At 43.0% G+C, this 14,776-nt stretch overlaps 1 protein-coding gene across 1 annotated transcript; it reads right to left on the reverse strand.

The window, feature by feature from the left end:
* Positions 1-12,971: 12,971 nt before the first annotated feature.
* LOC311311620 (uncharacterized protein) lies at positions 12,972-14,042 on the reverse strand (the record flags this gene model as incomplete). The annotated part of the gene is made up of 3 exons (XM_084441370.1): positions 12,972-13,189; positions 13,288-13,391; positions 13,501-14,042. The coding sequence occupies 3 exons, from the start codon at positions 14,040-14,042 to the stop codon at positions 12,972-12,974; spliced, it is 864 nt and encodes a 287-aa protein (XP_084297496.1).
* Between the last annotated feature and the right edge of the window lie 734 nt (positions 14,043-14,776).

A 14,776-nucleotide genomic window follows, 5' to 3' on the forward strand; every position in this document is an offset into this window, starting at 1 on the left:
GTGGCTGGGTAGCGCTGGCCCGGGAGGTAGTGCGTGGCTGGGTAGTGCTGGCCTGGGAGGTAGTGCGTGGCTGGGTAGCGCTGGCAGAGGGCTGGGAGGTAGTGCGTGGCTGGGTAGCGCTGGCCTGGGAGGTAGTGCGTGGCTGGGTAGCGCTGGCAGAGGGCTGGGAGGTAGTGCGTGGTTTGGTAGCGCTGGCAGAGGGCTGGGAGGTAGTGCGTGGCTGGTTAGCGCTGGCCTGGGAGGTAGTGCGTGGCTGGGTAGCGCTGGCAGAGGGCTGCACTGCAAAAAATGACTATCTAAATATAAGAAATAAATACTTGATTAGAGAAGACACAGACTAGAAACAAGTGCATTTATCTGCCAGTGCAGTAAGATAATTACACTTGGTAAGATTTCTTGAAATAAGAAAAAAAATCTAGGCTTTAGAAAGGTGAGAATCTCTTGAAACAAGTGGTAAAACACTAATTCCAAGCACTGTATTAAGTCAAATAAATGTAAAACTAGTTTGTTTCTTTCTTAATTTGAGTGAAAAGATCTTAAAACCAGAGCTACTAAAAAGATGTGTCTCCTTAATTTGAGTGAAAAGATCTTAAAACCAGAGCTACTAAAAGGATGTGTCTCCTTAATTTGAGTGAAAAGATCTTAATACCAGAGCTACTAAAAGGATGCCTCTCCTTAATTTGAGTGAAAAGATCTTAATACCAGAGCTACTAAAAGGATGCCTCTCCTTAATTTGAGTGAAAAGATCTTAATACCAGAGCTACTAAAAGGATGCCTCTCCTTAATTTGAGTGAAAAGATCTTAATACCAGAGCTACTAAAAGGATGCCTCTCCTTAATTTGAGTGAAAAGATCTTAATACCAGAGCTACTAAAAGGATGCCTCTCCTTAATTTGAGTGAAAAGATCTTAATATCAGAGCTACTAAACAAGATGATTCTCCTTAATTCAAGAGTTGTCATTAGCGTTTCTGTCTTAAAATAAGACACGTCATTTACATTAAATGAATTCAAGCACACATAATTAACATTGTCCACAATTATTTATTACTGTAATAAAATCTCTAATCTTTGCTCATGTTTTTCTGTCTTAACACACTTTGCACAGATAAAACAGGGGCAAAAAGTATCTGAACTATCTCAATTAAGTCCAAAACAAATTGAACATATACATTTTTCTCTATACTGTTCAACAGAAAAGGTATTATTTTCAACAATATCAGCGAGGGATATAGAGAGAGAAGGAGAGAGAGAGAGAGAGAGAGAGAGAGAGAGAGACTCAAATTCTATGACTGTACATGACTCCCCTAGTACCCAGCTCTAATTCCCAGTAAAAGCTTTCCACTCTGCCATGGCTCGTTTGTATGAGGTGGTGGCATCTCCCTCATGGATAGCATCCTGTAATATTTCTGTCTGAAGGACAGAGAGGAGGGTTGCCACACACTTTGGATATGTAAGACGCATGGTGTAGTAGTAAGCCAGCAGATAAAGCAGACCTTCACAGAGGTCTTCCTTGGCAAAGGTGGTGATGGGAGTGGTTCCAATGGCAACAACACAGCAGGACCCATCAAAGAGCAAAACAGGGCTGGAGAGAGGTCTCTTCTGGAGGTAGACGGTGGGATCTTCTGTTGGCTAAAGCAAAATAAGAAACAGATTTTTAGGATACAACAGAAAAACAATCCGACCCTGTTAGACACCATTATCAGGCCTGTGATTGGCAAAGGACAAAAAAGCAGGAAAATATACTGAGTGAATGAGAAGGTGTGTCCAAACTTTTGATTGGTGCTGTAAATATAAAACCTGTGCAGACATACTAGCAGTGTGAATGTGTTAAGTGTTGAATGTGACAACGTGAACAAACTCTCACCTGAAGGACATGAAGCAATGCCTCACTGGCATGTCCCAGCTTCTTAGGCGGTGCGGTTGGTGAGGGAAAGAGTGTGGGGAGTACCTTGACTATTGCTATGGTGTATTCCACTAGAAAACAACAAATCAACTTTAAGTTCAAAGTTGCCCTTCCTAAATATGACTATTATCAGGTTCACGTTGAGGTGACAGAAAATTATTTTTGTCACCATGAATAGTATTATCATTCTGGGTTTATTTAATCAGTGTTACATATTGGCAACATACACAATCCTATTCACACCCATATCTGAGGAATCAGCAAAGTGTATCAGAGACACAGCTAAATTAAGTACCTGCATCCAGGGTCATGGTTGGCTTCATTACTTTCTTCGAAACACCGTAAAACTGCACCAGGGCACAGAAGTCATCCCATCTCTTCTTTACTTGCTCTATGAACTTGGGGTTTCCCTTATCCAGGATCCGCCTCAGCTCACCCATCACCTACAACACAAGTAAAGACACTTTTTCATATAAACTCCTGACAATGTGCGGAGAATCAGGTCCAGACATTCTCAGGAGTTGCCCTTTCATACATGGACGACTCCTCGATAGTGGGCTGCATCAGGGCAGACGAGGAGGAGGAGTACAGGGACATGATCAGGAGATTCGTCAGCTGGGCCAGGGAGAACCAGCTCCAACTCAACCCCAGCAAAACCAAGGAGCTGGTGGTGGACTTCAGAAGGAACAAGAGTCCCCCAACCCCTATTACCATTCAGGGGGTGGATATCGAGATGGTTGACTATTACAAGTTCCTGGGAGTGCACCTAAATAACAAACTGGACTGGACGGGCAACACTGAGGCCCTCTATAGGAAAGGGCAGAGCAGACTGTTCTTCCTTAGGAGGCTCAGGTCCTTTGACGTGTGTAGCAGGCTGCTGCGGATGTTCTACCAGTCTGTGGTAGCCAGCACACTGTTATTTGCTGTGGCCTGCTGGGGGGGGGGGCAACACTAGGTCTAGTGAGACAAACAGACTGAACAAGCTGGTGAGGGCTCTGTGGTGGGGCAACAACTGGACAGCCTGGAGGCCGTGGTGGAGAGGAGGATGAGGGACAAACTGAAGTCCATCCTGGCCAACCCCTCTCATCCCCTCCACGACGAGCTGTGGCAGATGAGGAGCACCTTTAGCCACAGGCTCATCCCACCCAGGTGCAAAACAAAGCGTTTCAGGCGCTCCTTTGTGCCAGCGGCCATCAGACTCTATAACAGTGCCTGAGGTTTTCTCCTGTGTTCCCGAGTGTTGTAGATGGCTGCAGGCATGCATGCATGTAGGTATATATGTATGTATGTAGGTATGTATGTATGCATGGATGTGTGTGTGTGTGTGTGGGTGTGTGTGTGTATGTATGTATGTGTATATATATATATATATATATATATATATATATATATATATATATATATATATATATATATCCGTATATATATATATATATATATCCTACAGGATACTTACGCATAGTGTATGTATATATTTTTTGTTACCTATTGTGATTTAGTATGTATATTCTGTCTATCCTGCTGTCCTTTACTTTCTTTTTCCCACTGCCCTGTACTTTCTAATGCTGAAACCCCCAAATTTCCCCCCACGGGGATCAATAAAGTACATCTACATCTAATCTAATGTAGCACACAACAGGAGATTGTCCATGGCATACGTGTTCTCACATACTGAAAATGTTTGGTTTAGGCGAAGGGATGGCACCTAGGTAGAGCGTGCAGGAGGCAGGACATGACGCAAAATGTATACTCTTACTATTAAGTGATGGCGAAATGAGACTTTCATTTCATTTTACAAAGTGTACATTAGTGACACCTGCTGGCGAGGTGCATTTAGAGCAGCCAGTATAGATCACGTGTCAACTAGTCTCGCATAGACAGAACTATCTCCACATTTAGTTTACTGTGCCAGCACTGGAGAAAGGTCTGGCTGGACTCATTACCATTTGGGGATAGGGGAAAAACAAAGCTGTATTTCTTTAAACCAATCACAATCGTCTGATTTGGGCAGGGAGATTCTCCTGCCTCCTAATGACAAGGCTTACAAAATTTTTTTGATATAATAAATCCAGTGCATGTGTGAAAGGGGCTGAAACCTTAAAACCATAAGTGTTAAGCCTGCAACAATGCTTGCTTCGTGTATAAGCCGAAATAACAAGTTAATAACTTACATTAGGAAGATCCTTGAAACACGGATATGCATCCAGGATCTTGGTTGGCCGGTCCTCTTCTTTCAGGACATCACTGTCGATGAAGGCTCTTCTGGCTTGAAACTCAAGGTCAAGGATTTGGGAGACAGCATCTTGGTTGGGTTTTGGTTTCTTGTACATCTCCTGCAGTGTCTTGTAATGTCTGGCCTGTGTGGTCGGACTAGTGTCTGCTGAAATGGAGAACACATCAGTAATAGTACGTAATTTGCATGTGTGCCTATTTTTTATATATTGTATTTTGTATATTTTGCATTTAGCATATTGCACGGTTTCTTAGAAGCATAAATCAGGCTTAAGCCTACTTTATCATAGTGACAGCTCTCTGTAGTAGTTCTGGGGCCTAGACTGTAACTTGCTGTTTTTATTCTTGCGTTATATAATTTCTCTTAGATCTGTTGATGACATCAACACAGCTCTTTTCTGCTCCACTGTCAGTGAGGCAGGCTACTTAAGTCACTGTAAAAGACCAGTAAAAGACCTTATGAGTTCTTGTGCAAAGATGCGAGAAGTACAACCATCTCTCCATCTCTCAACCCATCACCCTGGAAATCTGACGACAGCATGTCAACTCATATGGCTAGACGGTAGACAGAGCATGGCCAAAGCACGCCTGGAAATCAAACAACAACACGTCAGACTCCTCAGAACTTCTGTTATCATTGGAGTATCGTAAGTGTCTTGACTCCAGGACACTCTGGCATGGACGGAGGGCTGCAGGGATGAAGTCAACTTGTCAGACCAGAGTGTGATGGCTATGATGACTAAAGTTAAGCGGCAGAGTATCTCAAAGTGTCATGACTCCAGGACTCTGGGCTGGATAGTAGGGATGCAAAGATGGCCTTCAAATTCTCCCATCTCTGCACAGGAACACCTAAGGTCTTTAAGAATGACTATTGTACCCTATACCTCACTGATTGTAGAGCAGAACAGGGCTGTCCTAACAGAAATTATATAACACAAGAATACAGTTTAATCAGGAAGAATCACATCCCTGGGAGAGGAGTGAATGGGGGGGGATTGTTGTTTCTGTCTATCAGCAAAAAGAGTGCAGTAAAATGTATAATAAAAATGGTTTCGCTTAAGAATCGTGACCTAAGCAAGGAAATCAACTCTCATTTTATCCAGAATCGCGCAGCCCTAGCAGAGACATAGCCCACATAACGCATAATTATTAATTAATTATAAATAAATATAACTGTTAATTTCAATTCATTTTCAATGTGAGCTGGAAAGAGGGATTCGTCACCGTAAATCAGAGGCGTTCTTTTTTTGCGCTGACCTAAACAACCCAACGGACAGAAATCTATCCGTTAGTAATTCTGCCCGTTTTCTGATGTACCTGTGTGGCCGCAGATGAATCGTGATGTTGGATGTAGAGTACAGGACAGTTGTAATAGTATTAGTTTGAACTACCTGGATATTGTGAATTCCTTTTGTCCTTTCATTAGTACTTCTGGCTACTTAATAATTTGTGTTGGCACAGTTGGAACTAGGGTTGCACCCCCCACATACACACAGACACACACACACAGTAATGTTATGTATGTTATACATTCAGCAACATATGCTCTTTATGCTTTTTTAGAAAGCCAAATTAATGAAAACAAATGAGAAACCATCTGTCACATCACAATATATTAAGGGCCAATCAGAATTGACAAATATCGACGTCTGTAATATATCATAATATCCAAAATTATCATATTGCCTAGCCTTCATGCCCATATTGCCAAAATTCCATTTCCACTTACGTGAACTGGGGCCATCATCACTGCTCCCAGATGTTTGATGTAAAATAATTGTTGATCCACCACTTGAGTCTGCATCATAATCTTCTCCCGCGTCACTTGAGAAGTCAATGTGACGCCTTTTCTTTGCATGACCCCTCTCTGGTGTGGGCCCCTGTCTCTTCTGGGGGGACTTCACATTCTGCAGCCTCTTGTGAAGATAACCATAAATGCTTTCCTGTGGTAAATACAATTTCACTCATTGAGACTTTTTTGATAGACTAATTGAGACACTTTTTTATGTCACAGATAAACAATGTCAGTCAAAAAGTAATACTTCATAAGCTAAGTGTAAGAAATGATATAGCCTACCACAAATTGTAATCACTTACATGTTTCATAGTTTTGTCTTTATCCTGTAGCATGGGATAATACTCAACTAGCCTCCGAGCCATTGCAGTGACTTCATGCTTGGAAGGGTAACGGACCTCCTCTCCTTGCTCACTTGCTCTCAAGATGGAAATCATGCTGGTGACCGTGTTCCTCACCAGCCTGCATCTCAGATCTTTGGACATGACACATTCCCCCTCTCTGCCAGTGCGGGCCATCTCAAAGTAGTGCTTACGAACTTGCTCCAACTCGCTGTCTGTATAGACCACATATTCTGGAGGACTGGGAAGCTGTAGGGTCTTCTTTGGGCTTTTCTTCACCAAAGGAGTGGATGTCTGGGGGCAGACTGGAGGAGTTCCTCTAGGTGAAGACAGAGTTCCTGTTTCACCAGGGCCAGCATGGTCTGGTAAGGTGGGATTCCCATCCTAAAAAAGCAGACCGAAAAAGAATTTGTAAGAGTTAAATAACAGACCCAATTAGAAACAACACGTCTTGTGCTAGGTGCTTTCAGAGCAAAGTAGGTAACTAGTTACCTCTGGGCGAATAAGAGCCCACACTTGTTTCCTCCTGAGAAAGTGTTCCGGCCCAGGAAAAAGGTCTCTCAAATCATCACGACTGAGGGTGCGGAGCAAGGCCTCATCAATGTTGGCAGCTATAAAGACAGCCCAATCATTAACAAACCTTTTACTATTAAAAATGACCCTTTTCAGCTTATACATTTACCAGTCTTTAACTTGACAGCGTAAATGTTTTGTGCCTTCTTGTCATTTTATCTCTTGTTCATGATTAAATGTAAATAGAAATACTATTTAGACATTTGGTGTTTTGAAATTGTAAAATAGTTTTAATTAATTTTGTTTTTGAGATCAATGTAAGCATGTACAGTAATTTAATCAGTTAACATTAGCTAACAATTCACATTAATGTGTAGCTTTTTAACACATGAGTCATGACATACCATTTAAAATCAATACTGTAGTATCATCCAGTCCATCCATGGTTTTCACCTTCCTGGTTGTTGTTTTTGCTCCTTTAGGCAGGAAAAAAATCATGTTAGCCACCCACCAGAAACTCCCCTTTACCTGAAGGGTTGAGAAATTGTAGGAGTTTGCGACTAGGAACTCAGAATTGACTATTAGATTATTATTAGATTAGCTAGATGTTTCCTAGTAGGAGGTCACAACGCAAACACAGCATATCTTTTTGCATTTGAGTTCTTAGCTGTCTGAAAGCTGTAACCTTTGTTTCATTGCTAACTATGATATAGATATGACATGACCAACGGCAGTATTCTAGCTAACGTTAGCCACGAGCATAATTTGCTAATTCAAAGCGCTTCGCCATCATGCCATGATTAATTTACATTATCCCGGTCCTAATAACACCCGCAAAATAGCTAGGTAGCTGGCAATCGATAGCATTATGGGGAAGACTGAGCTAGCAAGTTATGCATGTGACCTAGCTTAGATGAACCAATCTTCCCAAGAACAATATAGCTAGCTAGCCACCTAGCTAGCGCTAGATATGACACATGACCAACGGCAGTATTCTAGCTAGCTAGCTATTTCGGATACCCGCAAAATAGCTAGGTAACGTTAGCTAGCTCGCATGGCTTGGTCTATCGGCTATGTTGGTGGCCAAATGATTGCCTCGTATTGGTTTGTTGACAGTTCAATAAACGTTTTAATGAAAAAGTATACTTTACCTTGACGGAATCCAATCCAAAGTGGCTGTTAGCTCTTATTCCAACCGAAGATTCTGTGGTTCACCCTCGTTGCTTCACATGTGCTTTGCACTAAACCCTTGGCTTCCAATCGTTAACTTTCATTCTTGACAGACGTGACTGCACGTCTGCTTGGCGCTAAAGGTGCGAGTGGGGGGAAGTATGTGCATGACAAATCAGTCTACGTGTAAATAGTGATAATAAAATAAACCATCTGTGGATATTATAACTATACAATATATGTACATTGTTAAACCTGTTTTGACATTTTTTAATTGCATTACGATGTAAATTAAATTGAATCTTAGAATGATCCACCCATAATTCCTAATTTGGTATTGCCCAAACCAATGCCCGCCAGAATGGTAGGACGTGACTATTCCAGTGAAAGTAAGGGCAGTTTACATATACTAGCAAGACTTGCAATTATTGGAGATTTTCATTAGGCTAAATTACATCAACTTTCATCTGAACTTTCTGGCTTTTGGGGGGGGGGGGAAAAACATCATGGCCTGTTGGAGGTGTGTGATTTGCTTCGTTTTTGTTGCCTTAACACTGAAGTCTCTCTTGAGCCATATTAACACCGCTCATAGTCGCAATCCAGATTTCCATGTTATATGCGGAATTGATGGTTGTACCGAAGAATACAGAGTCTTCAACTCCTTCTACTACCATATCAGACGCACACATACTCTGTATCTTGCAACTGGGCAGCCACCCACTGGATGGATGACATCTGAGCCTAGGGTTGGAGGTGAACATTTTGATATACCAATTTTTTCGAACTCTGCCACCCAAACAAGAGGGATGCAAAGGACCATCAGTGAGGTCAACAACACACCTGTTGCCCCAAATGAAATGCCACAGCAGGAGCTTGATGATTTCCAGATTCAACGTCCTGATCATCAGGTAAGATGTAATGTTGGCTATCTTGCATGATAATGCTGTAGTTTCTTCAATTTTGTATTTATTTATTATTATTCCAGGGCTGTCTAGCTAGAATTACTGATATGAGGTGCTAGCTAGCTAATAGCCATGAAGACACCATGTAGAATAATGTGATAAACTTAGAGAAGAGAAGCTAGCTCCTCTGAGCATTGTTGTGTGCCCTAGCTACTCAACTCTAATTGTATATTACCATAACATGTCTACAGGAAGGAGCTGGTGCATCAAGTGAGAATCTTACCAGACGTGCCGCTGCATTTGTCATCAATGTCCAGGAAAAATGCCATCTGTCCCAGGTATTGCACTGCCATAACTCTAATTAGGGGTCCTATGCAGGTGCCCATTCAAAACATGCACACAGGTGGAGGGAGGGAGATGGAGGAGAGGTTGAGGGGAGGGAGGGAGATGGAGGAGAGGTGGAGGGGATGGAGGGAGGGAGATGGAGGAGAGGTGGAGGGGATGGAGGGAGGGAGATGGAGGAGAGGTGGAGGGGGGGTGGAGGAGAGGTGGAGGCAAGGGAGGGAGATGATGGAGGGAGGGAGATGGAGGAGAGGGGGAGGAGAGGTGGAGGGGAGGGAGGGAGATGGAGGGAGAGAGGGAGATGGAGGGGAGGTGGAGGAGGGAGGTGGAGGAGAGGGGGAGGGAGGGAGGTGGAGGGAATGAGATGGAGGAGAGATGGAGGGACCTAGATGGAGGAGAGGTGGAGGGATGGAGGTGGAGGGAGCTAGATGGAGGAGAGGTGGAGGGAGCTAGATGGAGGAGAGGTGGAGGGAGGGACATGGAGGAGAGGTGGAGGGAGGGAGATGGAGAGGTGGTGGGAGGGAGGTGGAGGAGAGGGAGGGAGGGAGATAGAGGAGAGGTGGTGGGAGGGAGGTGGAGGAGAGGGAGGGAGATAGAGGACAAAGTGGGTGGAGGGAAGTGGCATAACCGTAGGACTCATTGCCACTTGCGGCTTTAATTGTATGTTAACACCCCTTCCAATGCACCAGACTGAATAACATTTTTTATAATATTAAAAATCAATAGTATTTTGTTTGTGTGTGTGTAATTTGGTGTACTCAATTGGTGTAATCAATCAACCCATTCCCATTGCTTGAGCTTCTATTATTACCCTTTAAGTGTTACCTGATGTTAGCCTGGCATAGCCATCCTGGTCACATGAGCTCACATTCTGTTTCTCTCCACGGTGAGAAACAGAATGTGAGCCCACGTGATAAGGATGGCTATGCCAGCCTAACCTGATGTAATTCTGACCCTTGCACAATAAACTCCCTGTGGTTCTTATGTTAGTTCTTGGTGATGGACAAACAGGATGTGTCTTTATACTTTTTTGTTATGTTTCAGAGGGGCGTCAACAGTATTATCTCTGGAGTCCAGCAGTATCAAACTGCTCTTCTGAGTACCTTGAGGGACACAATGAAGAAGACCTTCGAAAGAAATTCAGACAGTATGGAGCAGCTCCAAGAGGAGGCACTGGCGACATTGGACGATTTTCAGGATCCTTTCTCCGTAATAGCCACTACATACATGAGGGACAGCACCATTAAGAAGCTTTTTAACCCAGTTAAACCAGAGGAGATAGTGATATCACAAAGGGTTTGTAGAGTAAAGAAAGGACAATCAAGGGTTCTTGCAATCAAAAACAAAAGCTTTTACTATATACCCCTAATTAAGAGTCTTGAACAGTTGTTGTCTAATTCCAGAATTTTTCATATGATCAACACCACACCACAGACCTGCCATAAAGATGGATTTGTGTATGACATTGTTGATGGGAGCCTTTTCAAGTCCCACCCACTGTTCTCAGTGAAACCTTCTGCTTTGCAGTTGATTTTGTATAGTGACGAAATAGAGATATGCAATCCCCTGGGGTCACACGCTTCGGTAAATAAATTACTGATGGTTTATTACACTTTAGGAAACATAGACCCCAAGTTTAGGTCAAAGCTTGCTGCAATCAGACTGCTTGCAATAGCAAAAGCTAACGATATTGACGAGTGTGGTGTTGATGTTGTATTAGAAAGAATTGATAAAGACTTACAGTTGCTTTATAATGGTGTCAAAATCCAAACACAGAATGGTGGAATGGATTTATTTGGTGCTGTAGTTTCAGTATGCGGTGACACACTTGCACAACATGAGCTTGCTGGTTTCAAGGAAGGAGTTGGTTTCGCCTACAGCAAGTGTAGGCATTGTGAATGTACATTTGAGAAAATGCAAAGGAATTTTGATGAACACAATTTTACTAAAAGGACACTGGAAAAACACATTAGACAGTGCCTTGACATAGAAAGGGCTAGCACAGACTTCTTGAAATCATCCCTCAAAACCACCTATGGAATAAACAGAAAAAGCAAGTTAGTTGATTTTCCAGCCTTTGACCTCATTCAGCAAACTCCACAGGATATAATGCACATCATTCTTGAGGGTGTTGCACCCATGGAAATTAAGTGTGTGTTAAAATACCTTGTTTTGTCTGGGCAGATGGAGTTGGACATGTTCAATTCGGCCATACAGAATTTTCCTTTTTCACCAATAGATGTACGTGACAAACCCTGTCCCATCAGTGTCAGTACCTTGGCATCTAAGGATAGCAAACTTAAACAGTCCTCTGGACAAATGCTGATATTGTTGAAAATAATACCTTTTCTGTTGAACAGTATAGAGAAAAATGTATATGTTCAATTTGTTTTGGACTTAATTGAGATAGTTCAGATACTTTTTGCCCCTGTTTTATCGGTGCAAAGTGTGTTAAGACTGAAAAACATGATTGAACAGCATCTGAAACAGTTTAAGAATCTTTTTCCTGAGAATAACGTAATTCCTAAGCAACATTACCTGCTGCATCTCCCTACTCAAATTCTTTCTCTGGGCCCTTTGATAAGGCATATGTGCATGAGATTTGAGTCAAAGCACTGTTTTTTCAAACAGTGGTCTTCTAAATTGAACTTCAAAAATGTCTGTAAGTCACTTGTAGACCATAATCAGCTGTTTGAATGTTGTCAAAATTATATGGGCACTGAACATCCCATTTTTGTACACGAGAAGGAATTGGGTCCTGTGTCAGAAGTGACAAATATAGAGTACATTAGAGCAAAGATTAGAGATTTTCTGGGGATTGATGGCATACGACATGCTGTCACAGTAAAGTGGCTCATTCTCAACGGTAACAAGTACTTCAGTGAAAGGTCTCTGATAATAACCAATGCAAATGAAACAGTACCTGTCTTTGGACTTATAAAAAACATTTATGTGGTAGACAGTGCATTTTATTGTTTTGAATATCAGCTTTATGAGACTCTGGGTTTCAATAGGGATCTTTTAGCATATGAAGTTGCTGTACCTAATCTTGCCCAGGCAACAGAGTTGATAGATGCTGAAAAGCTAGTTGATCATACATCATATTTTCCTACCAGTTTTAACAACAGTGTGTATGTTTTGATAAAATATAACCTTGATGATGTCATTGCACTTAAAAATGGAAATTAATAAACATACGCCCCTTTGAAACAACAAAAAGTATGAAGACACATCATGTTTGTCCATCACCAAGAACTAGCATAACCCTTCTGAAGTGCCAAAATGGTCATTGTCCATAGAACCACAGGGAGTTTATTGTGCAAGGGTCAGAATGTATTTCTTTGGGCCCTTTGATAAGGTTTGGAAGAAGTATGGTGAGTTGATACTGCTGATACCTATTTGTTAACTGCTTTGATTTGTGTTGTTACTGCTTTAAATAAATGTGTTTATGTTAACACAACCCCATTTGGAATAATGTAATGTGACATTGATAATTAAGCAGTTGTTACTGGGCAGTCTTGAAATGAGTTGTCACAGCTAAAAACGGTCTTAAAAGACACAAGAATGTGGCCTCAAACAGTGTCTGATAGTAATTAAGCTTGTTATGAATGCAAAATAACTAATTTTAAGGTTTACTAACTAAGTAAGACAAAAAAGACCATTATTCTTAAAACAATCTTAATAATCTTACACAATCTGCTCTTGCATAGTATATTATTCTCAAAATAAGATCAGTAAGACTTCATGGCTAAATATAAGATTCCAAGTCTTAGTTAGATCAGAGTTTTTGCAGTGTGGGAGGTAGTGCGTGGTTTGGTAGCGCTGGCAGAGGGCTGGGAGGTAGTGCGTGGCTGGGTAGCGCTGGCCTGGGAGGTAGTGCATGGCTGGGTAGCGCTGGCAGAGGGCTGGGAGGTAGTGCGTGGCTGGGTAGCGCTGGCAGAGGGCTGGGAGCTGGTGGGAGTGGTAGTGGGGACCTCAGAGCGACCCTCAGCTGTTACAATAGAAAGGGCTGCATGTCATTCAAATATAGCATTTACAAAAAGCTACGTACATTATGAATAATTTTATAATAATATCAATCATAATTACCTGGAGTACGGCTCAGCTGCTCATCCATACGGAGGACAAAGGTCTTCAGCGCTGCTACCTGTGACCCAGGCGTCACATCCGTCCCCCTAAGCCACGCCAAGTAGCTGTATAGATACAAGGGACATTACAATATGTGACAAACAGCATGCAAACATTCAGGATCATATTCAATCCACACATGATATTCTGAGGATTGAACAGAGCTGACTTTACCTCATGACTTCCTTGTTCCTGTCCCTGTATAAGTCCCCAAAGAGGGACCCCTTGTAGCGCCCAAAGCCCACAACCTGCTGCTCCTCCAGGTCTGCAGATATGGGCCCAGCACTGGCCCCCTGCTCACGCTGCAGTCGCTGCCTGACCACCAAGGCATCCACCTCGGGGAAGAGAGAGGCGTAGCTGTCCAGAAGGTCCTTGTTGTCCATCTGAGGAGTGTGGCTTTGGTCGCGCTCTCTCTCCCGACGGTGGAATGACAAGATCATGACAAGGTAGCCAGTGTCATTGGAGACTAGCCACTTCAAGGATCGCCCCTGGTACTTGCCGAACTGGAGGGCACTCTCACTGTCCACCAGCCGCTGGTCCTGGGGATCACCACCTTTTGTAACTACCCTCTCAATGGCCTTCTGTCTGACCTCCTTGGCAGTCAGGACCTTGAAAGCAGACGAGCGGGGCAGCTTGCCTATGGTGACGGCAGCTTCAGAGGGCCTCAAGGTCAGATCCCCGTTACGCTGCCGTCGAAACGTTGGATTGAAATCCATTCTTTACAAAAAAGGAAAAAGACAGAGTTAATATACAACAGCTAGGCCTACGGTTGATTTTTCTTTTACTGTCTCTACAGAAAACAGGGCTCTACCACCCCCTCCCCCCCAGACACACCTTTACAGAAAACAGGGCTCTACCACCCCCTCCCCCCCAGACACACCTTTACAGAAAACAGGGCTCTACCACCCCCTCCCCCCCAGACACACCTTTACAGAAAACAGGGCTCTCACAGGACTCTAGCCCCCTCCCCCACACACCCTCTGCTGACGAATACACAGTCCCAGTAGTCCTTAACCTTGGCACAAAACAGGTCTACCACCCCCTCACCCCAGACACACCCACACCCTCTCCACAACTCCCTCTCTTACAGAGTGTACCAGAAACTAAACCAAGTGTCATGGAATTTAACACACAGTCTCAAGACTATTCAGATTCATGTCTTTTCTATTCATCAAGTCCCCTGAAAACCCCTAGGTTTCAATCTCCCTTTATAATTATAAACACCCAACCCTCCCTTTTGTAATTGTAAACAGACTCCTCTGCCTCGCTCTTCATCCCTTCTTTGTTCAAGTCAGAAAGGCCACACCTTGTCCTTCCTGCCCTGACTCAGACCTTTGTCTATATTCAAAGTATATTCAAAGTGAGTTTTCATCCCCCGCCCACTGGGTGATATCCGACTCAGCCAATCAAATGACACCTATACTACCTCGTTGGTTTAAAACCGCAGAAA

Source organism: Borostomias antarcticus, assembly GCF_949987555.1.
Source record: "Borostomias antarcticus genome assembly, chromosome: 7".
NCBI classification, from domain to species: Eukaryota; Metazoa; Chordata; class Actinopteri; order Stomiiformes; family Stomiidae; genus Borostomias; species Borostomias antarcticus.